Source organism: Ursus arctos, unplaced genomic scaffold (genome assembly GCF_023065955.2).
Source record: "Ursus arctos isolate Adak ecotype North America unplaced genomic scaffold, UrsArc2.0 scaffold_16, whole genome shotgun sequence".
NCBI lineage: Eukaryota > Metazoa > Chordata > Mammalia > Carnivora > Ursidae > Ursus > Ursus arctos.
The window spans coordinates 21483561-21511038 of record NW_026622830.1 but is presented as its reverse complement, the minus strand read 5'-3'; the positions used below and the strand labels follow the sequence as shown (position 1 = coordinate 21511038).

The following is a 27478-nucleotide window of genomic DNA, read 5'->3' as shown; positions in this document are numbered from 1 at the left end:
GCAGACTCCCTGTGGAGCAGGAAGCCCAACGAGGGCTGGGGTTGATCCCAGGACCCCACAGATCACCACCCCAGCTGAAGGCAGACACCCAACCAACTAAGCACCCAGATGCTTATTTATTTTTTTAAAAAAAGATTTTATTTATTTATTTATTTATTTATTTGAGAGAGAAAGAGACATCACCAGCAGGAGGATGAGCAGAGGGAGAGGGAGAAGCAGACTCCCTGCTGAGCAGGGAGCCTAGGACCCCAACAAGGGTCCCATCCCAGGATCCCTGGGCCACCACCAGAACCAAAGGCCCACGCTGAACCCACTGAGCTACCCAATGCCCCTTAATTATAATTATTTTAGTGTCCACTAAGAGTGAGCTCCTTGAGGGTAAGATTAGGTCTCAATTCTTTTTTGGATCTCTACCATCCAACTCCTCCTTTCTCATCTTCTATGTATTAAATACCTATGCTATATAACAGACGACCCTGAAAGTAGGAGCTTAAAGCGGTAACATTTATTATTTCACAATTTCACTGTTATCTCCAGTAACCAGCACAGGGAATAGAGGATGAACTCAGTGAATTTTTTGTTTTTTTTCAAATAGGTTCTGTGCCCAACGTGGGGCTCCAACTCACGACCCCGAGATTAAGAGCCGTAGGCTCTACCGACTGAGCTAGTCAGGAGGCCCTCGGTTAAAGTTTTGAACGAATTCTAATAATGTGCTTCTGTTCCAACGTTAAGAATTCTTGTTTGTCTCCCTTCTTGTAGGTTCCTCGCTCAGGGTCCAGCATAGAATTAAAGCGCCTATAAACATCTGTGAACATCTGCTGAACGGAGCTGAGAGACAAAGCGGCTTAAAGCAACAGGGGAGGTCTGGATCCCGCTTCCCCAGCACCACCCCCACCCCGCGGCTCAAAGACAGAGCTGGGACAAAGGCCGGAACCCTAGCAACGCAGGCAGAGCGAAGCCGGCTGGTTGCAGAGTGCGTCACTTCCGGGATCCGCCACGGGGAACCACTTCCGGGGGAGCGACCGGGCGGCGCGGGAGGTGAGTGCGACGGCGCGGCGGCCGGGCTCGGGCTTCGGGGCGGGGCGGAGTGGACGGGGCGGTGGGACCGGAGGGGGGGTTGGGCTCGGGCGCCGCGGCCCGGCTGCTCCCGGCGGCGCTGCTCGGCTGGCCCCGGGGACGCCGTGCGCAGGACGAGAATAACTTCCCGGGGCGCTCGTCAGGAAGTTACTTGCAGAGGGGAATTTGAGTCCCTGGGAGGTGGAGGGCCTCGCGCGGTGCCGCCTAGTGCATTTGTTCAGAGCCCGGGCCTGAACCCTGCACTCGCTGCCAGGATCTGGCCTTTCCTCCCACCGGGGGAGCGTTAGCAGGAGCCCGGGCTGCGGGGTCATTCGGGCCGAAGTTCGACTTCTGAGTGGGCCCCGTAGTGCTGTGTGGTCGTGGGCCATCTCTGGTTGCCTCCCTGGTTCTCAGTTTCCCCCTCTGTAAAAAGGGCACATAGGCTTGACCTGAGGATTAAATAAGATGGTGAATGCAAAGCACTTAGTTAAGTGCACAGTGCGTGTGTGTCGTAATGAACCAATATTGATAAGTTAATATTAGCTAAAGTCCATGCTTTATTCGCATTTGGCTCCGTTTCCCCCAATGTCCTTTTTCTGTTTGAGGATCCTGTCCAGGATACTGTATTACATTTAGTCGTCATGTCTCCTTAGGTTCCTCTTGGCTCTGATAGTTTCCCAGACTTTGTTAGATCAACTTGACAGTTTCCAGTATTATTGGTTAAATATTTTGTAAAATGATCCTCAGTTGAGATTTGTCTGATGTTTTTTTTCCACATGATTAGATGGGAGTTAGGGGCTTGGGGGGGGAAAACCACAGAGGTAAAGTGCGGTTCTCATCACATCACATCAAGGGTACATACTATCAATATAAGTTGTCACTTGATGTTAACCTGGATCACTCGCTTGAAGTAGTCAAGTTTTTCCACTGTAAAATTACTTCCCTTACTCCCCTTTTCCATATTGTTGTCTTGGAATAAAGTCATTACATGCAGCCCACACTTAAGAGTGTGGGCTCATGCTTCACACTTGAAGGCGGAGTATCTACGTAAATTATGTGGAATTCTCCATGGGAAATTTGTCAACTCTCTCCCATTTATTTATTTACCTATTCAATTATTTATATCTGTATGGGCTCAGATATTTATTTTCATACTTTGGGTTATAATCCAGTAATACTATATTTTATTGCTCAAAGTGTACCAGCTTTGGCCATTGGGCACTCCTATCCCTTTGACATGCCCCAGCGAATGTATGTGTGTGTTTTTAAAGATTTTATTTATTTATTAGAGAGAGAGGGAGAGCACAGAGGAAGCATGAGAGAGAGAAGCAGGCTCCCCGCTGAGCAGAGATCCAGACATGGGGCTCGATTCCAGGACCCTGAGATCATGACCTGAGCTGAAGGCAGCGGCCTAACCCACTGAGCCACCCAGGCTCCCCCCCCCCCCCCCCGCTTTTTTTTAACACTTTATGTTCCAGGCTCATCTTGTATATTTCATGCCTCACTCCTAGAATGAAACATTTCTCCAAAGCCTTGCTTCCTTTTATTGGAGAATGTATGAAATACCAAGACTTGGTTGTTAGGTGTGATCATTGCTCCTGCGATGCCCATGCTTCTAGACCCTCAGTGCAAGAGACAGATGTGTGTATACTAACTTGTATATATACACATATCTATACATATTTCTTTGTGTAACCACCTGTATCTATATTAAGCTAAATATGAGTTCGTATGTGCAACTCTCATCAGTTCCACATGGATCATTCTAGCCTCCTCTGGCTTATCTGTAACCACCTACTCCATCTGTGACTAATCTAGCTCCCACCATCTACCATCCATTTACTCAATTGTTCAATTTCAGGATATAGAGTGGTTTCAGAATTGTTAGCCTCTGCTGCCTGTGGGAAGGAACTTTATCCACTAGAGAATACTGTACACATGCAGTTCCTTTTACCTTTAGTCCTACAGACTGCACTCATTTCCAGAGTTAACTGAGGTCTGCACCTGATTCCCCTGCCCTTTCAGTGACGTTGTTTAATGCATTTGTAATACATTTAGATTCAGAATGTCACGTTCTGGGGGCGCCTGGGTGGCACAGCGGTTAAGCATCTGCCTTCGGCTCAGGGTGTGATCCCGGCGTTATGGGATCGAGCCCCACGTCAGGCTCCTCTGCTATGAGCCTGCTTCTTCCTCTCCCACTCCCCCTGCTGTGTTCCCTCTCTCGCTGGCTGTCTCTATCTCTGTCAAATAAATAAATAAATAAATAAAATCTTTAAAAAAAAAAAAAAGAATGTCACATTCTGTGTTCCATCCTGGGATACCCTGACCTCCGAAATGATTTTTTTCAAACATTTGCATACATGACGGTTTACTCTTTTTGCTATAAAGTTCTGTGGGTTTTGACAAATCCTTAATGTCTTGTTGTTTGCCATGACAGTATCATACAGAATAGTTTCACCTTCAGGGATAATTTTTAACTTCTTTCTTTCAGATTTCACCTCAGCAATGCCACTGGCTCTCTTTGCAAAATATACCCATAACCCCAGAACTTACCACCCCAACTGCTGCCACCCCAGTGATGGCCTTTTTTGACTGTTTCAGCAGCCTCCTGACTGGTCTTAGCACTCCTACTTTTGTCCCCCTGCAGTCTGTTCTCAACACAGTGGCAGCCAGAGGGACTGTTTTATTTTATGTGTTTTTTTTTTTTTAAGATTTTATTCATTTATTTGAGAGAAAGAGAGAGGGCACAAGCAGGGGGAGCAGCAGGCAGAGGGAGAGGGAGAAGCAGACTCCCAGCCGAGCAAGGAGCGCGATGCGGGACTTGATCCCAGGACCCTGGGATCATGACCTGAGCCAAAGGCAGACACTTAATGGCTAACCACCCAGGTGCCCCAGAGGGACCATTTTAAAATGAGTCAGACCCTGTCATCTTTGCTAAGTACCTTCAAGTGGCTCCCCTTTTACTCAGGGGAGAAGCCAAAGGCCCTTATAATGGCCTATTGGCCCTACACAGCTTGCTCACTCTCCTGTTCTCCTTGATCATAAAGCTCATTCCTGCCTCAGGACCTTATCCCTGCCGTTCCTCCAACCTGGGTGGGGTACTACTCCAACCGATATTTAAATGACGTTCCTTCCTGTGCTTTCGTTTTGCCTCTGCTGAACCGTCACCTTCCCAGAGAGGCCCTCCCCTCACCACCTCATATAAAACCGTACTCCCTCTTTATATTTTCTCATAATACTCAGCTCTGACATTATATTCCATGTGTATGTGTGTGAGTGTCTCCATTTGGATGAAAACTCCGTGGTGGGAGTTAGAATACCACTTGACACACAGTGGTGCTCAATAAATATGTGTCCAATGAATGAATGTCTCAGACCACTAGTCTGGCATTCAGGGATGAGCTTCAAGGGTTTTAGTCACCTTATGAAATTATTTGTCATGTTTGATAATAGATGAGTAAGTAGTTTTTATTAAATTCTGGTAGGGGTATGAGATTTCCCCAACGTATAAAAACCTCTGCTCTTAAAGCAAGTCTGGCTCACCGTGGGGCCAGAGACACCGCAGGATAGTCAGCTCTGCCCTGACTCACTGGGAAAGCCTAAGCAAGCCCCGTGCTTCTCCACTCCTACCCTCATTGTTAAATGAAGCAGTTGGTTGAGGCATCTGCTCTTGCTTTCCAGGTGGGAAATAGGCATAGGCTTCATCATTCACCAAATATTTGAGTCAGGCCCTGGAACAAACTCAGACCCAGGGCTCCTGCTGTCTAGGGCCTTATAGTGGAACAAGTAAAAAACATTGGACTCCAGACTCCTTATTTCTCAAATAATAAGAAATATATTTTGAATTTTGGCCCAGAGCACACATTCTTGGATGTAAATGGATATAACTAAAAAAAAGCTTCAGGATACAGTATTGACCCTTACTAATGTGGTATTTTCCCTCCCTCCCTCCTTCTTTCCTTCCTTCCTCCCTCCCTTCCTTCCTTCCTTCCTTCCTTCCTTCCTTCCTTCCTTCCTTCCTTCCTTCCTTCCTCTTCTGAGAGAGAGAGAGTACAAGTGAGTGGGTGAGGGGGAGGGCAGGGGCAGAGAGAGGGAGAGAGAATCCTTAAGCAGGCTCTGCGCTTGGAGCGCCATCTCACTTCCCTGAGCTCATGACCTGAGCTGAAATCAAGAGTCAGATGTTTAACCGACTGAGCCATCCAGGCGCCCCGCTAATGTCATATTTTCTATTGTCATTTATTTAATTAAATCAAGTGCTGGCTAATGAAGTTAAAAGGAAAAAGTGCTGCTTGCAGCCGCCTAAGGGGTTTCTGTGGCTCACTGATGGGTCACAGCCTGCACTTTGAAAACCATTGGCCTCGTGGGGAAGAGCTCAGGCTCTGGAGGAGCCAACCAGTTTGAAGCCTGTCTTTACCACTCATTAGCCACGTAGTCCCGGGGCAGGCCACGTAACCTCTCCAAGCCTCAGTTTCCTCGTCCTCATTAGTATTCCCGCCTCCCCAGGTGGTTGCGAAGCGAAGAGCATCTCGCTGTGAGGTGTGGTGCACACCTGGCGATGGTTCGCTGGTTGCTGTTGCCGCTGCTGCAGCCGTGGCAGGGGGTGGGGAAGACAGGCTGGCACAGGGAGTCTGAGGGCAGCCGCCTCTCACTTGAGATCTGCAGGATGAGTAGGGCTCATGTGACTTCTGTACTCAGGAACCGAAGACCCAGAAACACTGGCAGGAAGGCTGGGAAGTCAAGCGCAGGGGCGCAGAGAGAACTAGATAAGAGTTGTAAAGCATACCCGGCCTGTGTAGGGCATTTTATGTTTTCCAGAACCTTTTCACAACTACTCTTCCGTTACACCTGTGCTGCCCAGTACGGGAGTCCTTGCTTGAGTGGCGAAGATTCACATCTTCCTAGCCTGTTTGAATCTTTGGGCATTGACACCAAGTGTATACATGGTTGCAGTCACAGTGTTCGTACAATTGTCTCTTTTCAGCGAACTATTTTGCAAGGACTTTCCGCCGACCTGACACACGTTGTTTATATTTGCCATTTTAATGAAGGGGAATACGCCATGACGTGCCGTAATTGGGTAACTGCCTCTTTATTGTCGGATGCTTTAGTTGCTTCCTGTTTTTCAGCATCATGAATAGCACTGCCGTGAACTTTTTTGTACCTGAAGCCTTTTTCTTGTTTTGATTGTTTCCTTACTGTAAATTCTAGGAAGTGAGTTATTCAGTCGAAGGAGATAATCACTTTTATGGCTCTTGTTATATATGGCCTTATTGCCATTTAAAAAAAAAGCTAAATGCATTATAGCTTTGAATAAATATTATTGTTTGGTTTATGAGACTATCAAGTCTCCAGGAGGTCAAGAGATGGGCCTGAAGTGTAGCTAATTGCTGAGAGAGTCAGGCTTTTTGCCCTCACCCTCAGGCTCCATCTTTTTATTGTATTCCAAGTATTCATAACAGTGTTGCTGTTGGTAACACTAGTTAATCTAAGTATTGATAAGTTCAGTAGGCTTGTTACAGCCTTAAGCCTAAAGCTTGGGACCAAGGGCATTTGTAAAAATGTATACTTTAGGGGCGCCTGGGTGGCTCAGTTGGTTAAGCCTCTGACTCTTGATTTCGGCTCAGGTAGTGATCCCGGGGCCTTGGGATCAAGCCCCGTGTTGGGCTCCACACTCAGCTTAGAGTCTGCTTGTCCCTCTTCCTCTGCTCCATCCCCTGCTTATGCTCTCTCTCTCTCAAATAAGTAAATAAAATCTTAAAAAAATTTTTTTTAAAAATGTATGTGTTGTGAGCTGCCACTGTGAAGAAACGAGAACACCTTGGTGTTCACGTGCTGGTTTCCTGGCAGGGCAGCACGTTTCCTCCAGAGAAGCTGTTCCCGTGGCTGCCCTGGAATTCACTTCAGGGCCAGTTCGTGAGCCACCCCAAACAATCTGCCTGTGTCTGAGCGTCGTCATACCTTGTATTTGACCAAAAATGGTATTCCCGAGCTCGAGGCCCCACCTGATTCACCACACTTGGATTCAGATGATGTTGGGTTCTTTCCAGAAGTCAAATCCTTCCTGGGAGGGTGAAGATCTGCCAGCTCTGAGTTTTTTTTTTTTTTCCCCCCAAAGAGGCCCCAGGCTTTGAAGGTGGCTCCCAGGAAAAGCAGAAGTGATGTGAAAGTGGCCACCCTGTTGGCACAGGCATGTGATCTTCCCAAGTGTCCAGGTCAGAGGGGACAGAGTACGCATTTGCGTGAGTCCCACTGTTTTCTTTTATTTATTTATTTATTTTTTTTATTTATTTAAAGATTTTTATTTATTTGACAGAGATAGAGACAGCCAGCGAGAGAGGGAACACAAGCAGGGGGAGTGGGAGAGGAAGAAGCAGGCTCCCAGTGGAGGAGCCTAATGTGGGGCTCGATCCCAGGACTCTGGGATCACGCCCTGAGCCGAAGGCAGACACTTACTGACTGCGCCACCCAGGCGCCCCCCCACTATTTTCTGAGAAGGTCTTTCTGCTACCCTTTTGTCACTCCTCTGACAATGGAGCAAAGCAGGGAAACTGCAGTGCCACTGTGGAGAAAGGTCTTAGAACCTTCTCTTTAGCCCAAGGCTAGGAATACAGTGCAGGCCATGTGTGTAATTTTACATTTTCTAAAAGCCACATTTAAAAAATAAGCAGAAAAAGGTTAATTTTTTTATTGAAAAATATACGTAACATAAAATTTACCATTTTAACCGTTTTTTCCTTGTATTTTAACCATTAAGTGTATCGTTCAGTGGCATTCACAGTGGTGTCTAACCACCATGACTGTCTATCTCCAGAAGTCTTTCAGCATTCCAAACTGACAGTGTCCCCATTAAACACTAAGTCCCCACTCCCCCCCCCCCCCAGCCCCTGCTAACCCATATCTAATTTCTGGCTCTCCGAGTGTGCCTGTTCTGGGTACCTCTTACAAGTGGCAGCATACGACATTCGCCCTTTTGTGGCTTATTTCGCTTAGCATCAAGTCTTCAAGGTTCATCCACGTTGTAGCGGGTGTCAGAATTGCGCTCCTTTTAATAGCTGAATAGCATTCCTTTGTACATATGCGCCACGTTTTGTTAATCCGTTCGTCTCTTGATGGGCTCTAGGTTGTTGCTATCTTGGCTGTTGTGAATGCACCTGTGAACACTGGTGCACAAGTACCTGTCTGAGCCTCTGCTTTTCGTTATTTGGGATATGTCCTAGGAGTGCGGTTGCCGGGTCACGTGGTAATTCGGTGCTAACCACTGTTCTCCAGTTTGTAGTTTTACTCTCTCGATAGTGTCTTTTGATGTACCGATTTTTAAATTCATCCTGATGACGTCCAATTTATTTTTTATTTTGTTGCCTTTGCTTTTGGTATCATGTCTAAGACAATCATTGCCAAATCCAAGATTTTCCCCTATGTTTTCTTCTGGGAGTTTTATAGTTTGGTCTCTTCAGTTGAGATCTTTGATTCATTTTTGAATTCATTTTTGTATATGGTGTAAGGTTCCAGCCTCATTATTTTGCAAGTAGATCTCTGGTTTTCCCAGCACCATGTGTTGAAAAGACTGTTCTTCCCCATTGAATGATGCTGGCACCCTTGTTTGAAAATCAGTTGACTACGTATGTGAGTATTTATTTCTGAGCTTTCTATTCCATTAGTCTGTATCCTTATCCCAGTACCACACTGTTTTGCTTACTGTAGCTTTCTAGTAAGTTTTGAAATCAGAAAGTAAATCCTCCAATTTTGTTCTTTTTTTAAGATCAGGTGAAATTAACACAATTTAATCCAGTATATTATTTCAACATGTAATCAATATAAAAACATCATTAGTGAGATACTTTACATTTTGATGTTCCTGCTGTGCCCTAACTTGAGTGTGTATTTAACTTAACAAGCATCTCAGTTTGGGCCAGCTGTATTTCAACTCCCGATAACCACATGTGGCTCATGGCCACCATATTGGATAGCTCAGATTTAGCAGGAAATCGCATTGTGGCACAGATCTCCGAAAACACAGAAGGCTTTGGAGTCAGGTGGGCCGCGTTCCAAAGTCCGTTTGCCCCTTTCTCGTTGTGGTGGGCAGAAGGAAGCCACTTGTGGGCGCCGTGGTAGAGGGGAAGCGGTTCAGTCATACCAGGGTAGGAGGCCAGCAATAAGGAAGGCACGCTGGGGAGGTGACACTTGAGCTCAGCCTTGGAGGTGGAGTGGGGGCTTCACCAAGCAGTCAGAGTGGAGAAGGGCATTCTTGGCAGAGTGTGCAGCCTGGGCAGAGGCCCAGGATTTTGAAAGAGCCCATGCTCTTGAAGAACTACAGGCAGTTCTTTCAGCTTGACCAGGGTATTAGGAGTGGGGGCCCTGGCGAAAGGAGAGGCTGGCTGAAGCTGGACCTGCTACCACTGGCCAGCACTGCCCCTGTCATTCATGTCCCCAGCATCTCTTATTCGGGTTACTGGCAGTGGCGGCCGCCTCACTGGCCACTGTGTCTGTCTTCACCCCCTCTCCCCACCAATTAAAATGTAAGTCAGATAATGTCACTTCTCTGCTCAAAAGCCTCGGTGGCTTCAGTCAATCCAGAAATGCCAGGGTCCTAGTGGGTCAGCCCGCACTGCTCCCTGGTCTTCCCTCCTTCGTGAGCGCTCTTCTCTGGCCATTTTGGATGCATTTCCCTGCCCTGGGGCCTCCACAGTTGTTTTTCTCTCTCAGATGTTCCAGTGGCTCACTCTCACACTTCATGGCTCTGCCACTCAATTTCCATCTCTTCAGAGGGCCCCTCCTGTCTGTCACCCTGTACAGAATAAAACAGTGCCCTTCGTCAGTTCTGTTCACAACAGTTGTCACCAGCTGGCAAAGCACGTCTGGATGTGGTGTTAGCCGCTGCCCTGAGACGCAGGCCCCAGGAGAGCAGGGAGATGTCTCTTCTCTCTCTTCAGTGCTTGGTGTTCAGCAGGTATTTGTTGAATGAATACCCGGAGGAATAAATGAATATGTGAACAGAACCTGAAACGTAGCAGGCTTTCACATGTATGTTGTTTAGAGATTTTTGTCGAAGTGTTTGCCTTTACTTGTTTTCCCTAACTTTGTATTTGGAAAAATTTCAAATATACAGTAAGTTGAAATAATAGTCCAATGACTCTCCATATATCTTCCACTTGGATTCAAGTACTGTTAACATCTCACCACACTCGCTTTGTATATTCTTGCAAGTATGTGTGTGTTTGTGCAAGTGGAACCATTTAAAAGTCCGTTGTAGAAACATGACACTTAACCTTTATGTTTAGAAGTTGTCTCTGGAGAGTGGTGAATCAGAGAAGACCACAGGCAGCAGGTGGCCGAGGCCATGGCCTCCGACCTGGACTTCTCACCTCCCGAGGTGCCCGAGCCCACTTTCCTGGAGAACCTGCTACGGTACGGACTCTTCCTGGGGGCCATCTTCCAGCTCATCTGTGTGCTGGCCATCATCGTACCTGTTCCCAAGTCCCACGAGGTGGTGAGTCCTTCCCTGTGAGCCTCCGCTTCTCAGACTGGGTTCTAGGTACTAAAAACAGATACCATGGCAAAGAAGATCGGTTGGGACTAAGCCAGATTCCCGCCTTGTGGCATTGAACCACATGACCAGTGTTTTATTTGTTCATACGCATTAAGCAGATTTTTATTTACTGCCTACTACATGTCAGTCTGTGGCAAGATGTAGTGTCCGTCCTCATACAGCTTCTAGTCCTTGAAGGGCAGGGCAGATATGAAACAAATACGCAGGTTTCCATGAGAAGCCCAGGGCAGTGTGAGGGCGCATGTCAAGGGGAAGGACCTGGTCTTACCCTGGGTCAGGGGAACTGCATTTGCAAGGGCCCTAGTTCAAGTCTCGGGATGGCTGTGGCCACAGCACAGAGGGCCATGATGAAGGTGCAGCCAGGGGAGGGGGTGGGGCCCAGAGGGTTTTAAGACACTGACAGGATCAGGTTGGCTTTTTGTTGCTTTGACTTTATTCTATAGGTCTCTCTATTCTGTAGCATACTACCTCCTTCCACCACCCTCTCTCCCCACCCTCCCTTTTCTCTTGACTTTGATTTGTTGGAGAAAGCAGGTCATTGTCGTCTATAGGATTTAGCTGATTGCCTCTGTGCAGTGTCATTTAACCTGTGTCTCTGTTCCCTGTATTTCCTGTCAATAGGAAGTTCCATCTAGATGCTTGAGTCAACTCAGATAAGGTTATTTGGTGAGAATACCTCCTAGCTGGTGCTGTGGAGTTACTGTTACATGTCATTGATGAGCATGTGGTGTCTGCTTGTCACACATTTAGAGATTCCGGGATTGATCGGTGGGTTCAGGTGGTGTTAGCTGATCCCTTTATTAACAAATCCCCACCAGTTTTTCACCTAAGTGTTTTCAGCATCCATTGCTGAGCTCCAATATTTCCTTCTGCATTTATTAGCTGGCATTCTTCAACGAAGAAGACCTTTTCCTCATTGCCTATATGGTTATTCTGAAATGCTGTTCATAGTAAAGGCTGGATAAATGCTTGGTTCTTTCCATTTATTAATTTTTAGAGCAGTGAGTTTGGACTCCAGCAACCTCCAGTCTCGACCAACGAAGCTTTGATTTTCATATCATTTTGCGCACGCGCGCGCACACACACACACACACACACACACACACACATTTATTATTTATTTATATTTATATCTGGGTTTTTTTTTCAAGATTTATTATTTGAGAGAGAGATGGAGGGAGGGGCAGAGGGAGAGAGAGTCTTAAGCAGAATCCACGACGAACACAGAGCCCGACACCTGGCCCGATCTCACCACCCTGAGATCGTGACTGAGCCCAAACCAAGAGTCAGACGCTTAACTGACTGTGCCACCCAGGCACCCCTTGAACATATATTTTTATATATTTGATAAGTTTTTAGGTTTTTTTATGTTCAAATGGTTTCAAGGGGAGCCTCATCACGTTGTGTGAAATATTATTACCAGGGAAGTTCATTTGAGACTCATTGCCTAGGACTTCTCTTGGGGATGGGTCACATAAGCACCCTCTGTTTATGGGCCAGAATTCCAGACTTCCAGAAGGAAAGCAGGTATGTGGCATAAACCATATTGATTGGTTTAGGTACAGTGAGTCACTCTTATCAGTTCTGGGAATTGTGGGAACCACCCAAAATCCAATTTCCCAGGTGCTAGCCAGGGGCCAACCTTGCAAGTAGGCCTTTCTAAAGATAGCAGGTTTTTTTTTATATTGACTCTATTCCACATACTTACAATATATTTATTATAATTTAAAAATAACTACATTGTTTTTTACTACTAAGACTCAGAGTGAAAGATAAGATTTCTTTGTGGTTCTTTCTGGCTTTAGAATATATCCCAGTAGGGATGTATGGTCAGAGTACTGGGTTTAGTAATTCTTCTCTTCTTATAGTTATACTCCCATTGTGATATACAGTTAGGCTAATTTGCTTCAGCTTGTTTTGAAATTTTAGGGATTTTTTCCATTTTGATTTAATTAAAAAATTACATAAACTGTTTATGTACAATATTTCTCCCAAAGTCAAAATGATACAGATTTATCTATTTATATATATATAAATATTCTCCCCTTTGATACATAAAAGATGGCATACTATCAAATATAGTTTCACATGTTTCTTTTTTCACGTAACAACATATAGCATATTCTGGAGATCCATTTTTCTTGGAGATGACTGTGTCCCAGAGACCCTGCCCGTGTAGCTGAGAGGATAATGGCCATTTACTGATGCAGTGGGGAGCCCTGGGGAAGGAGCAGCGTGGGGTGGGGCTGGGGAAGAAGTGTGCTGAATTCAGTTTGAGACAGGTGCCTTTAAGGTATCCAGGTGGTTCTGCCAAGTAAGCAGGTGGATCCACAGGTCTCTAGCAGGAGGAGGGTCCGGGCTGAGTGCTGACCAACACGTGGGAGTTGAGACGGAATTGAAGCCGGGCAAGGACGAGGTCTCCGGGGCGAGAACATGGGCTGAGGTGAGCAGAGGACCCCGGCTGCAGCCCCAAGGCACTCCAGCATGTAGGGGGCAGGCGGGGGCTGGGGGTGGGCAGGGAGGCACAGCCACTGAGGGCACGGGAAACCTTGGTGAACATGGGCAGACTCATGGCCTCTGAGGGTTCTGTCCATCTCTGTTTCTTATTCTGGTATTTTGAGAAGGAGGTCACAATTGGAATTTTTCCACGCACAATTGTATCACACTCTGAAAACGTAATCCCTGTGCTCTGGGGTTCTGTCCTCACAGACACGGCATGCTATTGGGTATTAACAACCATTTTTATTGTCATTGGCCACTGACGAAGCCTGCTACGAGTCCCGAGGGAGGGAGGTGATGAATGTTTTTATTTTATAGGCAGAGATGTAGAGTCAGAGGTGTGTGGCGTTTTCGAAAGCTGCTCCTCACCTCCTGTTGTGTTCTTAACCCTTCCAGGCTGGCCATAGAGGCCTGGGTCCGTTTAGCAAACAAGAAAAAGGGGGTGATTTTTACTCATCTCTTTGAGGTTCTTAGTGGCACAGTGGGTTGAGGCCTCTTGAGGCAGGGAGTTGACAAAGGGCTCAGCCATATGCCTGCTCCGCCACTTTCCCCCTCTGCCATTTAGAAGTTAATTTGGGACAACAGCCTCGTCTTTTGAAATATAAATATAGTACATACCATCTCATTTTAATTTATCTTGCAGTTTAGGGGAATAAGGCTCACATAAGTGAATTGCCTTCATAACTGAAACTTACTGTTTTTAGCTTTTTTTTGTTTTGTTTTTTTTTAAGCTTTTCAATGGATCAGTAACAAAAAATACAGTACTGGTAATTAAACTTTTTATTGGTGTATCAGGCCAACAAATGGCCCCCAGTTATACAGGGATTCTACTGCCAGCTTTCCTCAGTGTGCCCCCAGAAGGCAGCCTTCTCTTACTCCCCACACTCCCAGATAGATGGAAGGGAACACAGTATTCTGTGCACAGTCTCATGAAGAGAGGGTGAGTGCTGGGACTGTGCTCAGAGAGGCTGACCTGCAGCTAGCTGGGATTTGGAATTTGGATGGGGATGGAGCAAAGAAGGGGATTTTACTTGGGGCCAGGGAGCTCTTAGGGAGGAAGGGTGCCTGTGGGGATAGCTGGTGGGGACCCCGGGCAGCCCGAGGGCAGGAGGGAAGTGGAAGGTGCTACTGGAAGTGGAGGGTGCCAGGAGGTGGGAGAGGGTAGAAGTGGGGGTTGGAGGACCCAGAGAACAATCTTGCTCTCTTTGCCAATTTACTTAGGGCAAAATCATCCCTCTTGCTTGGCCTATAGAAACAAGGTTTATTAGTGGCTTTTTGGGTCAGAAGATAATATTTTTGGCTCTAGATGATGGGAAAGCCTTTGTAAAGCAAAAGAATGTCTTTCCTGTTGTTCCAGTAAGCCGATTTTTTGCAACTAGTTTATGACTTCAGTACTTCAATACTTAGCAGATTATTTGAAAGCTCTTTTGGGGGTAATCAGGGAAGAAAAAAGGAACACATTCAAATGCTTCCCACCCCACCCCCTTCTGTTCATAGTGGGAGCAAGAACCAATTTGCAAAATCAAAACTAAAGTCCTTTCAGTCCTAAGCCAAATGAGAACGTGTTCATGTCGACACCTCATTAAACCAAGACCCGAGAAAACAAACACTTGTGTGACCCTGATTGAGGCCTGGGCCACACTTAATCCAAGCATTTTCTCGCAGGCTGGATTCTCAAATATGAGATAGTAGATCCTTACACCATTTCTGTCTAGTCCAGGATGGTACATACATGTCATCCCTCGTGCCACGTCTGATGGATTGTGTCGTGGCCATAGCGGGTGGATTCTGGGCCTGCTTCTAAGCTCCAGGTAAAGTAATTGATCATGGCTGTCTGCTGTGAGCAAGGGCCTGGGAAATCCTTGGGCTGGTCCACGATTTTCCATCTGCACCTGCCTGGGGGGTTTTCAAAGGCCTGGACTGCACCCCTAGAGATTTGGATTCTGTTGTTCACTGTAGCCCACTTTGGTATTTACTCGAAGTGCCCGGGTGATTCTATTATGCAGCCACTGGTCTAGTCTTTAGACTGTTTCTCTGAAGCACAGCCCAATTTTGGGAGGGTAGGAGGCGTTCAGTTCTACATGTGTTAAGTTTGAAATAATAGCAAGACATCCAAGTGGGAAAAAGGGAGCCAGTGAGAAGTTGGGGATAGAGACCAGGGGAGTATTTTATCCACATGGCTTTACTACTGGAAACCCGAAGAGTGAGTTGCTGAGTTTCTCAAGGGAAATTAAGAGTCAGGGAAGGCCTGAACTTGGGGCCTTCCTGACCTGCTTGAAGTAGCTTCTGTGCAGTGTGAGTATACCGAAAAGATGCAGGTGCCGTCCCAGAGCAGGGGTGCAGCTGGGCCTCTGGAAGAGGTGGCGACCAGGACCCTGTCCCTCACCATCTGCATCACCTCGGTCCCCACTCCCTGTCTGCCTCCTGTCTTTCACTTCTCTCACCAGGGCCCTGCTTCCTCTGCTCGGGGTCCCTGCGGTGAGATGAACCATGGCTGCTAACAGCTTCTAAGTGTATGTCTTTCAGCTGCAGTGTCTGGAGGCTGCCTTCTTGCTTGGTCTCAGTTCCAGAATCCCCAGGGAAGGAACTGTAGCTGACCCAGCTTGGGACAGCTAGGGCCTGTGTGGCAGGAGGGGCAGGCCACGTCCTAAAGGAGCAGGGGTGCTGTGCAGACAAAGCTGGGGTCTCCGTTCGGGTGGCTCTCTCAGAAGACAGGGCAGAGCAGCGGGCAGAGGGGCCTGCCGTCTCCCAGGAAACCCCCGTCATTTGAGGAGAGCACATGTCCATCCCGGTCCCCACAGAGACGGTGCAACAAGGGCTACGGAGCGACAGAGGAAAGGCTGCTCTCCCCCGGAGTTTGGCTTCAGTAGAACAAAGTTCTTAACAGCTCCTGAATCCCTAGGGGTTCCTTGGATAGGCTTCAGAAGTCTGCATGCTCCCTGAAAATGTGAACAAAAATGTGATGTTTTTATGCTCAGGCGTATCTTCTGGGAAGATAGGCTATAGCTGGTCTGAGAGTGGGGTGTGGTTCTTTGATGAGGCGGGGGCCAAATTCCAGGAGTTTAAGGAATGGGTAGTGAGGACATATAGGTAGGCAGCCCCTCTCCCCTCTCCCAGAAGCCTGCCGGAGCTTACTCCCAGCCTCTTTTGGATCAGTTTCTTCACAGAAGGCTGATCCAGTTAACCCGAAGCAAGTGGGTGTTGACTTTTAGTTCAGAGACTCACGAAGCAGATCATAGTGGTTCATCTGGAGTGAATCACAGATTCCCCTAGAGTTCGGGTGCTGACTGTTCCCATCTCTTCACATGTATATGTCACATCTCTGCAGCTGCTGGTACCTTCGCTCGCACTCTGCTGTCTCTGTGTGGACCGCCACAGTCTCTTCTTGCAGTAATGGGGACTCTTTCTGTTGAAAGTTCCGAAACTCACCTCCAGCAGTTTCACTGGAAAGAAACTGTATTGGTTCTTAGAACTGGGAATTTCAAGGCGCAGCTGGGCTCAGAGGCTCTAAAGGTCTTCAGGGCTCTGTCCCCGTCTCCTGGCTTCCCTGCGAGTGTTGGCCTCATTCGTAGGCCCTCGCCATGTGTCTGGAAGATGGCTGCAGCGGCCCCTGTCTGCTTCCTTACTGCTCATCATTTACAAGCAAGAGAAACCATCTCTCTGCCTATGGTCACTTTCCAGGTCTCATGGAAGGTCTCTGCTTGACTCTGGCTTGACCACATGCTTGCACCTTGCCCCATAGGTGGGAAGGGGCAGTGGTACCGTTTCTGGCCGGGCCACATTTAACTGGCCACACTTGTGGCCACAGTGACTGAGAGTCCCCCCTAGAACCACATGGGACCGAGAAGGGGCAGAGCCCCCATGGGAGGGGGGTTGGGCAGACAGACAGCTGATGCCCAGCATTGTGACCCAGTGGAACTCCCCAGAATAGCAAGAGTGGTGGCTCTCAGTGTGATGCCCACATAGGCTTCGCTGTCTGCTAGAAAGCTCTGCAGTGTTGGAGCCCTGAAAAGGATGGAGCCTTCCCGGCAGTGGCCTAGAAGTTCAGGACCCTGTTGGAAAATTCTGTCTGAGGCTGCCAGAGTAAATAATTAACTCGGGCAAGTGTATATTATACCTATTCTCAACACCTCAGGAGACAGGCTCGGAGAACGAACTTTGCAGTTTCTGCCCGGTATTTTTTTAAGCTTGGGAGCAGTTTGCAGCTGAATTGGGCTGCAGGGTGTTTTTTACTTAACGAGCCCTTGTGGAGAGATTGCTGTGTGGTGGGCAGGGTGACGGTCTAAACATGGTTTCGAGATGTGTCCCGTCTCATGGGAGAGACCGCCGGACACACAGACAGCCACAGGCCAGCCAGTGGGAAGGGCCTGCAGTCCTGCTGAATTGAGTCTGGAATAAGTTCCAAGGCTGTTCTCTGTAATCACAGTTCTCCTGGCTGCCAGGCGCGTCCTGGACACCGTGTCTTCGTTCGCCTCTCGGAGCCCACGTGGACAGCCTCCCCCACTCCCTGTTCCAGCTAGTCCCATCCTCCTCTCAAGGGCCGTGCCGGCACGACCTCTGCAAGGTCTTCTCAGCCCCTACCCTGCCCAGGGCCTGGGACGAGAGCACGCAGTAGGACGGACGGGAGCATCAGTCCTGGGTACACCTGGTCTGAGTGTGGCCCACCCTTCACGTCCTTAAGCCTAGGTCCTGAGCTGTAGAGGGACGGCACGCGCTCCCAGCCCAGAGATCCTGGGGATTGCGTGAGAGAAGGTGCGTGAGGGTACGTGCACATAGCACAGTGGTTTTCTTTCCCTGGACTGCTTGAGAGGAAAGAGTGGTTTTGGTCTGTATGGAATGATGCTTTGTTCTGATTTATCAGACTGAATCCACGCTGTATAGTGGAAATCATAAAATTCTGAATGCTTTCCCTGCTGGAAGGGATTGGATGCATTGTGGCACAGATTCGATTATTTGAATCTGATGAATAGCAGCAATTTTCTGGCCTCGTAAGCAGCTGTGGAGCTGCTTCATTATTGATGAGGCCCGTGTCCACAGAGGACTGGAGCCTCCGCAGAGCCAGGCACCACCTGGCGGGGGACGTTTTCGTTTACTCCCAACGGCGTGATTGCCGAGGAAACTTAAAACTGGCTTCAGAGGAGGCTCGGAGTTCCTGGATTTGAAGGTGGGGCTGTAGTGCTTGGAGCCTCCCTACCTTGTCCCAGCAGAATGCGTTTGAGGAGAAATTATAAGTCAGCCATTCGTTCAGAGTCGTTCTTGCTGGCTAGGAATTTGGAGCTACAGCTCTTTGTGGCTAGGACGCCAGCATCTGAATCATGTGCGTAAGAGCTGCTTTTGCTTCCCTGCAGCTGGGGGGGAACTCGACTGCACCCCGATGGACCAGTCACTGAGACTCAGTGAGCCTCAGTTTCCTTGCTTGTAAAACGGGCTCACAGTGGCTGGCTCGTTAGGGCGATGCAGGCTCAGCGAGTGGATGTTTGGTGCACATTGCTAAGCGTGTGTTCTCTTCATTACCCCGTGGCGCCTGGCACAGAACCGCATCCACTGGGCGCCCGCGGATAGGTGGGAGGTCTGGGAACCTTGGCAGAGCAGGAAAGGGAACAAAGCATGTGGGCAATACCGGTGGGCCGGTAGCCCGGCGGGACAGAGTGGGCTGCACGAGGGGGCGAGCCAGGAGGCAGGGCCAGTGCCGGAGTGGAGTGGCCCTGGGGGCCACAGGGAAGCTCTTAGAAATTTGTCTCCTACAAAGTGGCGGACCAGAAGCACATTTAAAGCAGCAGACAGACATGGTCAGGACTGTTGTTTTAGAATAGACTGAAAGCAGTGGGGCGGATGGCAAGGAGAATGTGGGAGCAGCGGGGGGCTGTGGGGTCTGGCCTGGGCACAGTACCGTGTGTCGAGGGGCCGGGTGGAGTCGAGAGCCCCTTGGAGAGTAGAATGCTCAGGAGCTGGGGCACATTGGATGTGGGGGTACAAGGGAACGTGAGAACCCAGAAATGACTTGGAGGTTTCTAGCTTGGGTAACTGGGTGAGGGACGATGCCAGAAACTGAGGTGGGGAAGGGAGGAGGAGGTCTGGGGTGAGGAGGAGACAGATAATATGCTCAGATGACTCGATGACTGTACTATGCACACACACCCACAGAGAGCTGCCTTCGGCTGTAAGAAACAAAGCCCGGCGCGAGGAGCGCTAACCCGCTCTCCTGACTCCTGTTGGAACCGCAGTCACAAACAAGCGGCCCGAATGACCCATCGGCAGAACGTAGAACGGGCCGTTCTTGTCATTCCCCCTGTGCAGCCTGTGGGTCTGGGTGCTGCTAAATAGAGAGTGGATTTCACAGTTAACTCGGGTTCTCGGTCTCTAGCCCTGAGGTCCCTAGGCCATCTGGGACCCTATAACCAGTAAGAGCTGTGGTTCACATCCTGACTCTGCCGCTCACCAAATGGCACCTTAGGCAAGTCACATAATCTCTCCGAGTGTTTCTTCTTCCGTCTGTGCCGTGGGGCTCAGCATGGTACTTCGTGAGGCTAAAATAAGATGTGTCCACACCACACAGCCCAGGGCCTGGCACAGTGTACATACAGCCGTTGTGGCTCTTGTTGTTACTGGTGGCTGTGCCGAGCCATACTTTAGGGAATGTATATTGGGTTTGACATCTGCTAGCGTCCTCTGTGCCCATGGGAAAAGTGAGACCTAGTCCTCAGTGTTATATATATATGTAAATGTTTATTTAAGTCATCTCTACACCCACCATGGGGCTCGAACTCATGACCCCAAGATCCAGAGTCACTCGATCCACCAACTGAGCCAGCCAGGAGCCCTTAAGTGTTTTTTTTTTCCATGATGACAAAAAGTTCCCATGGTTATGGGAGATCTTGCCTGATCTTCCATATTCATTTACTCATTCATTCATTCATTCATTCATTTATTCATTGACGATTGAAGCTGTCTCAAGGAGCTCACAGGCTAGTAGGGGAGACCAACAGGAGAAAGTGTAACTGGTGGCATGTAATGTGGCACTATGTTGTTCCTCAGTACCGGGGGTGGGAGGTAGGGGTAGAGGAAGGGATGTGCCCTGCAGTGAGTAGGAGTGCATTCTTAGCTGGGCCAAACCACAGGGAGGGGTTTGCTGGGTGGCCAAGAAGGGTGCTCCTCTTGTTAGGGGTCACCAGCAGAAGCCCTGGCAGCTGACCCAGTGTGGGGTCTGGAGAAGAGCCCAGAAGAAGCTAGAGATGTGGCCTCCTTAGATGCCATCTCGTGTGTGAAGCATGAGGCTGTGGGAGATAGAAAGCCCCTAGAAGGTTTAAGGTGGGCGGGGGGGGGGGGGTCTGCATGAGACATGGCATAGAGCAAGGAGGTCAGTTAGCAGTGGAGGAACTGATGTAGGGACTTTGGTGCTGGAGAGAGTGACCAAGTCAAGAGGTAGAAGGGGTTGAATCCCCAGAATCTGGTGCCTGATTGGACGGTTGGGAGGAGAGGGGGTGGGGTCACTGGGACTGTGGTGGCTGTGCCTACAGGTGGGGAGGAGGACCTGGCCTGCTAGAGAAGGGGCTGTGCTTGGTCTGGGACAGTGGAGTTGGAGGTGCCTGGGGGGCGCCGGTCCCGGTTGTCTGACAGGTAGCTGGGTCAGGAAAACGTCTGCTCAGGAGAGAGGTCAGAGAGGTACTGGCATGGATAAGGCACCTAAGAGAGGGTCTGTAGAGTGAGGGAGGCCCTGGGGCTGGCAGGCGGGTGTCACCGTCCCTGTGGATTCTGAACTGGACCCCCCTGAATGTGGAGGGGGCACCAGCTTTTAGAGGTTCGGGAGCTCTGGAGAGCCTGGCAGGCTTGGCAAGTTCCCTGTGCGGAAACCATTCATCCCATCAGGGCCTGTTTGTCTCGGGCACTCAGGGACTGACCGGTTTGCACTGGCCTCAGAGGCACTGCACTGGGGACAGTTTCCAGCTCCTGACATCTCCCAAAGACTGCGCCCTGTGGGGTTTGCCTTAAACAGTAGCCTTCCTGCTGTGCTCTGCGCTGGGGGTGGGGGGGTGCTCAGCCTGTGCACTTGACACGCTGGCCCCTCTGAGGTTCTGTTTTGTTTGTTTGTCTTTCTAATGGGCTAACGGTCTTCCTTTCTTTTTTTTTTCTTTCTTCCTTTTTTTTTTTTTTTTTTTCTTTTTGGACCAAGTTACATTAAAGTATCGGCCCAAGTTGACAGGCTGAGGTCGTCCAGCGCTACCATAGGAGATCTGGCCAGGGGAGGGGCCCGCCCCCTGGTTATCTTGGGAAGATCGCCCGTGGGTACCTGGGACTGGGCGGGGCCTTTACATCTGGTGTCTCAGCTGGCAGGCTGGCGGGCTGGCGGGGTGGAGTGGCAGCAACGGTGGCTGATAAGAGGGAGCTGACAGACCTCTGGAGTAGGCCCACATCGGTGTGGACGGCCCCTCTCCAGCCGCCATCACGCCTCTTCTGTCGCCCCAGAGCTTGAGGTGCAGGGCCAGGGAAGGACAGAGAGCAGAGCAAACTGCAAGCTGGGAGTCGGCCAATTCAACCGAGGACATATTTTTCTCTTCCAGAAGTGTGCTCCTTCTTAGTATTCTTCATCTGCTTTTTATTTTCCCATTTTAAATAAAAGAACACAGGTACCAAGAAACATTTCCTTACTCTTGTGCTGGAGCCGTGAGGGGTGTGGGCACCTGAGTAAAGGGGCAGCCACTGCCCATCCCGTTTCTTCCACCAGGAGATGAGGGGCTGCCATTGCTAGGCGTTTAATGTTTTCAAGAAAAGCTAGGGGTCTAGGTTGAATGGGAAATCTACCTGTTGGCTCAGATTTTTAAAAATAAACACTGTGCCAAGTGAACTCCACCTGGGTGCCGGAGGAGGCCGGGGGCTGTGGTCAGTGGTCTCCAGGCCAGACACGCCTCACTCACATCCTGCCTGACCAAGGCACAGTGGGACTTATCCCCTGGGGGTGGGGGAACACTTGATAGGACTGAGTCCCTTCCAGAGTCTTCTCTGACATGATTCTTTGTGACTGTGGCAGGCTGAGTCCCTTTCCCGGGACTGTCTTCACCGTGCAGTGAAGGCCAGGGCTGGGTCTATGGTTTTGGACCTGTTTTTAAAGCAGCAGAGCCTTTGCATAAACCAAATCTTACAGGGAACAGGACACACAGAAAAACCAGGGCTGCCCGGGTTGTAGGGCGAGTCTGGAGTTCTGCCCCAAGGCTGCCCTCTGCCCTCCTCCACAGGGTGCCTCCACCCGGCCCCACAGAACACAGTGTAGTGGTGGCCCAGCTGTGGGCCAGCACTCTACACCCCTCCCAGCCCTGGCATGCTGTGGGTTGAGTGGGAGAAGGAGGACAGCAGGGCCGGAAGGAGAGCGAGCCACGGTGGGTCTGCCCCACAGCCGGCTCCTCACCTGCACTCTGGCTGGTACGTGCGTGGGGCGAGCAGCCGGCCACTGGGTGCAGCCGCAGCCGCTGGGCGCTTTCCATGCATCTTGGCCTCCTCCCATCAGCCCTCCACAGCTCGCATCACTATTTCCATTTCCCAGGTGGGTAAACCAAGACCCAGGAAGGGGAAGTGAGTTGCCCACAGGTCACTTGGCTGGGCCTAAATTCCACCCAGGCCTCTGAGGCTCCAAAGGTTGCCTCCTCCCTTGGGGCATCTTTCTTTATTCTTCGCTGAGGACTTCCCTGCTCCCTGGGGGCAGCCCTGCCAAGCTGAGGCTCCCGGGTCCCAGCAGTGATGGTTCCCATCCCTGGTGTTTCTGGGGCTGTGTGCTTTAGCTTGCAAAGCCCCCTTCAGACAACGATCTCGTTTTTGCTGGTGTCAGACTCGACTCGTCTAAACAGGACTCTCCTTTCTGTTGCCACGCAGGAGGCAGAGCCCTCTGAGCCCAGAAGCGCGGAGGTGACAAGGAAACCCAAGGCTGCTGCTCTTTCCGCCAACAAGAGGCCCAAGAAGGAGGCCAAGAAGAAGCGGTAGAAGAGGGGACCTGCAGAGCCAGGCGGGTGGGGCAGGGGCCTTCGGGGGGCAGCCCTCTGGGACTCAACGTCCTGTTTCCTCAGTCGTCCCAGGGTCAGGGCTGAAGTGGCTGGGCCGCTGTCTGACCACAGAGATCTGGACAATCATGATGGTCCCCAGGCCCCAGCTGGGCAGCCCACCACTTCCTCTTCTTTCTGCTTCCGTGACAGTGTAGAGCCAAGGGACTAAAACAGCGTGTGTGCAGAGGCTGTGTAAGAGGTCTGTCTGTTCAGAAGTTGGGTCAGCTCAGAGTGACATTTGCATACTTAATCATCACGGCCAGCCTTCAGTCCCCCACTTGTGGATTTCCACTACATTTTAGAGTCGTGATCTCATGCTGACAAGCACCGCCCCTGCCGTTACGTGTGCGCTGCGGATCTGCTGATCAGCCGCCTTAGTGTCTGCTGCGCAGATGGAGCCAGGCCAGGTCGTCCCCGTGTGTTTAGGTCAAGACGCCACGGCCACTGCGATGTAGGTGGTCCCTCGGGTGCAACAGCCAGGTCCGAAGCTGGCTGGAGAGCCCGCGGGAAAGCCAGCCAGGGTTACGCCTGCTTCTCCGCTGGCAGACGGAAGGGAGTGGGCTGTATGAGTGCATGTTCTTGGGCCCAGACTTTCTTAGGCTCTGAAATGGGGGGCTTGTCCATCTCAGACCGACCTCTTTTCAACCCGTCTTGGCACATTCTGCGTGTGCCCTTTGGCTTCCATCTGTACACCTCCCCCCCCATTTCTTTCAACCCCAGAACAGTGAGGAAACGTCATCTGGGCAAGTAAATGTCAATAAACTGCTCCCGTGCAGCCTCCTGCGTGTTATCTGCTGCTGAGGGCGGGGCGGGGGGTGGGGGGGTCGGGGCCCTGCCCTGGGTGCCGGGAACTGGCTCCCCGCAGAGAAGTGGGAGAGTAGGGCCGAGGACGGTCCAAGCAGCGCTGCAGGCCGAGCCATTCCGGGACGGGTTTCAGGAAGGGTCCACCCGACCGCTTCATGCGGCCCTTAGTCATTGGAAACACTCGCGAAGGTCCATGCGTGTGTGAGAGTTTCCACCCGGGCTGGGCCCCCCTCATTCCCCAGTTCCCATTTGCCAGAGGAAGACGCTGCTTGTCCTCCAAGCAGCTTGAAAAAAACCAGCTAGAAGGCCTCACGTGGCGTGGGGTGGGTCTCGCAGGTCCGGTCACGTGCCCTGAGTCAGCTGCCAAGGAAAAGCCTCGAGCTCTGGTAACTCTGATTTGCCGGGCTGCTTTCAGCGTGCCAGACACTTCCCCAAATGTCGTCACAAAGAGTGAGGAGCCTGCATCACTTCCATTTTAGAGATGGGAGACTGAAGCCCGAAGTACTTCAGAGTGCCAGAAGTCGGGCTTGGGCCCAAGTCCACGGCCCTTTCCTTGGTACTGAACAAATACTCAGCGAGTGTGGGTATGTGCGGTGTGTCAGGGGCCCCGCTAAGGTCTGGGAAGTCGAGGGGCTGGAGCCTTGGCGGAGCAGGACCAGGCGTGGCCGGATGTTTAATGAGAGCCCCGTGAGATGCTGCATACCAGCTAGGCGCCCGGGATGCAGAAAGGAGGCCGCTTGCCTGGCCCAGTGCGCCTGGCCCCGTGGGAGACTCAGACACGGAAAGAGACTTGGGGTGGGGAGTTGTCCAACAGGGGAGCAGCAGATCCTGTGGGAGGTGAGCAGAGGGACACCCAGCTCCGTCTGGGTGGTCAGCACACACCTGGCAGAGGGGAGGTGACCAAATGGAGTCTTAAAGCCTGGCTGGAGGTGAGACCAGAGGCAAATCATGCTGGGAGAGTGGGGATGGAGAGTGGGGGCAGATCTCTGGAGCGGACCTACTCCAGCCTCCTGCAGGGGAGACAGTTTCTGGCTCACAGGAACAAGGCTGCCTCAGGTCCAACTACCTTAAATCGTCTCCCTTGGAGGCTGTTGGCCAGAGAAGAGCCCTCGGAAGTGAGAGGGTCATCTTCTGCTCCACCAACTCCTCGTGCCATGCTTACTGTGGACAGAGTTCGCAGCCTTTTCTGTCTTGACTGCCAGGACCCCACCTTCATGTGGTTTTCCTCCCGCATCACTGGCTCCCCCTCATCAGAGGGGCCCCAGGTCTCCATCCTCGGTCCTCTTATTTCTGCACACATCCCTCAGAGCTCTCATCCAGGCTCTTGGCTTTAAATTCCACCTACATACCTGCTGATGTCTCCCAAACAAATCCCTCCAGACCCCCGTACTGAGCTCTAGATGCGCATATCTGACTTCCTGCTCCTCTCTCCAGCTGGGTTCCCAACACACGTCTTGGCGCAAATTCCTGATTTCTCATCAGCAGTCCCAAGTCTGAGCTTTTTGTGGCTGTCCCCATCTTAAAGAGCGTCTTCATTCTTCCAGTTGCTCAGGCCAAAAACCTCGGACTCATCCCTGACTCCTCTCTTGCAACACCTCTCCACTTCTGATTCTTAAGTGGTTTCTTGTGACTCGACCTTCAAAATCCAGAATGAGACCTGTTTCACCCCTTCCCTCTGTTGCCTCAGCCCAGCCCCCAGCCTCTCACCTGGATGCTGCAGCAGCCTCCTCATGGGTAGTCCTTTGTCCACATGGCAGCCCGAGGGGTCCTGGTAAAACCTATAGTACCATGTCCCTCACATTCTCCCAGCTCACTCATGGAAAGGTCAAAGTCCGCACTGGGACCCACAAGGGCCTGCAAGAGCCACTCCACCTCCTTCACCTTTCTGCCCTTGCGAGAGGTCATGTTGCCCTGTCCGCTCCACTGCATCCTCATTGGTCAACAGCTTCCTCAGGCATGCCAGAGGAGCCTGCCTCAGGGCCCTTGAACTTGCTGTTCCCACTTTTAGGTACCATGTCTCATATGGTAGACAGAATAATGGGCCACCCACAGATGTCCATATCCTAATCCCTGGAACCTGTGACTAGTTACCTTCATGGCAAAGGGACTTTGTAGATGTGATTAAGGATCTTGAGATGGGATCTGGATGGTTGAGGTGGGCCCTGTGTCATCACAAATGTCCTTATAAGGAGAAGAAGGAGGCAGGAAAAACAAAGAGAAGGCTATGTGATGACAGAAGGAGAAGGTAGAAGAATGTGGGATCACAAACAAGGGAGGTGGGGGCTCTAGAAGCCCGAAAAGGCAAGAGGATGGATTCTGCCTGGAGCCTCCAGAAGGAACACAGCTCTGCTAACACCTTGATTTCAGCCCCGTGAGACCCATTTTGGACTCCTGACCTCAGGAATTGTAAAGTATGACATTTGTGTTGTGTAAGCCACGAGGTTTGTTAGAGCGGCAGTAGGAAATGGATACTCCTCACTTCCCTCAGGTCGGCACGGAGGGAAGCCTTCTCCAGCCAGCCAGTTTCAAATTCTCCCACTTATTTTTTTCTCCTTAGCTTATACCAACAGTGAACATACTAGGTATTTTACTTCCTTTGTCTGTTGTCTTACACCCCAATTGGAATGTGAGCACCAAGAAGAAAGGAACTTTATTGTTATTCCTGCTCCTAGTTGAATCCCCAGGGCCTAGAAGAGTGCTGGGCACATAGTAGGTGCTCAATAAATATTTATGGTATGGCTGATAGTAGGGGAAGGTGGCCTGCCCTAACAATACAGCTTAATGAATAGACATGACACCTGCCCAGATACTTTACATGAATGATGTCGTTCTGTCCTCAGAGCAACCCCACAAGGTTGGTAACATTATCATTCCCATTTTCTAGATGAGGGAATGGAGGTGCCTGGAATCGAACTCAGGCAGCCTGACTCCAGTGCCCGCCCTCTCAGCCATGTTGCTGTTTCCTCCCTTTCCACCCTGGAATTCTCATGGGGGATTCTCTGGGGGAGAAAAGATTGGGCCCAGGTGCTGGAGGCTTCACTATCCAAAGGACTAAATCACTAATGTTAAAATTATGCTCATCAATGTGGAAGACACTCCAGGGTGGAGTTGTTGCTATTTTAATCTTACTGAGGCAAGATTCACATAACATAAAATTAGCCATTTTAAAGTGTACAACTCAGTGGCATTGGTTAAATTTATGATGGGGGCGCCTGGGTGGCTCAGTCGGTTGAGCATCGACTCTTGGTATGATTTCAGGGTCATGAGATTGAGCCCAGTGTCGGGCTCCAGGCTCAGTGTGGAGTCTGCTTGTCCCTCTCCCTCTCCCTCTGCCCCTCCCCCGGCTCGAGCTTATGCGTGCTCTCAAATAAATAAAATCTTTAAAAATGTTTTAATTGAAAAAATAAATTTATAATGTGCAACTACCACCTCCATCTAGTTCCAAACCATTTTCGTCACCCCAGAAGACAACCCCATTCACCCCTCCCCCAGCCCCTGGCAACCACTAGTCTGCTATCTGTCGGTAGGTACAGGTTTACCCATT

At 50.2% G+C, this 27478-nt stretch overlaps 1 protein-coding gene across 7 annotated transcripts; it reads left to right on the top strand.

Annotated features, from left to right (window-relative positions):
* The first annotated feature begins 971 nt into the window (after positions 1-971).
* Positions 972-23905, top strand: MANBAL (mannosidase beta like). Of its 7 annotated transcripts, none has more exons than XM_026503467.4 (4): positions 994-1038; positions 7172-7268; positions 10335-10543; positions 22964-23905. In XM_026503467.4, exons 3-4 carry the CDS (start codon positions 10394-10396, stop codon positions 23069-23071), a joined length of 258 nt encoding a protein of 85 aa, XP_026359252.1. In that variant the 5' UTR covers positions 994-1038; positions 7172-7268; positions 10335-10393; the 3' UTR covers positions 23072-23905. The 7 variants fall into 7 exon arrangements, with proteins under 7 accessions (XP_026359251.1, XP_026359252.1, XP_044241746.1 ...); XM_044385811.3 differs by having other exon boundaries at positions 7172-7295; positions 10338-10543; XM_044385813.3 differs by having other exon boundaries at positions 7172-7295; positions 10335-10540.
* Positions 23906-27478: the final 3573 nt, after the last annotated feature.

Bases quoted from the DNA above. Each gene is read 5' to 3' on its own strand.
- MANBAL (XM_026503466.4), top strand. From the start codon at position 10,394: ATGGCCTCCGACCTGGACTTCTCACCTCCCGAGGTGCCCGAGCCCACT. The intron at 10,544-22,963 runs GTGAGTCCTTCC...GTTGCCACGCAG, and splicing joins TTCCCAAGTCCCACGAGGTG to GAGGCAGAGCCCTCTGAGCC.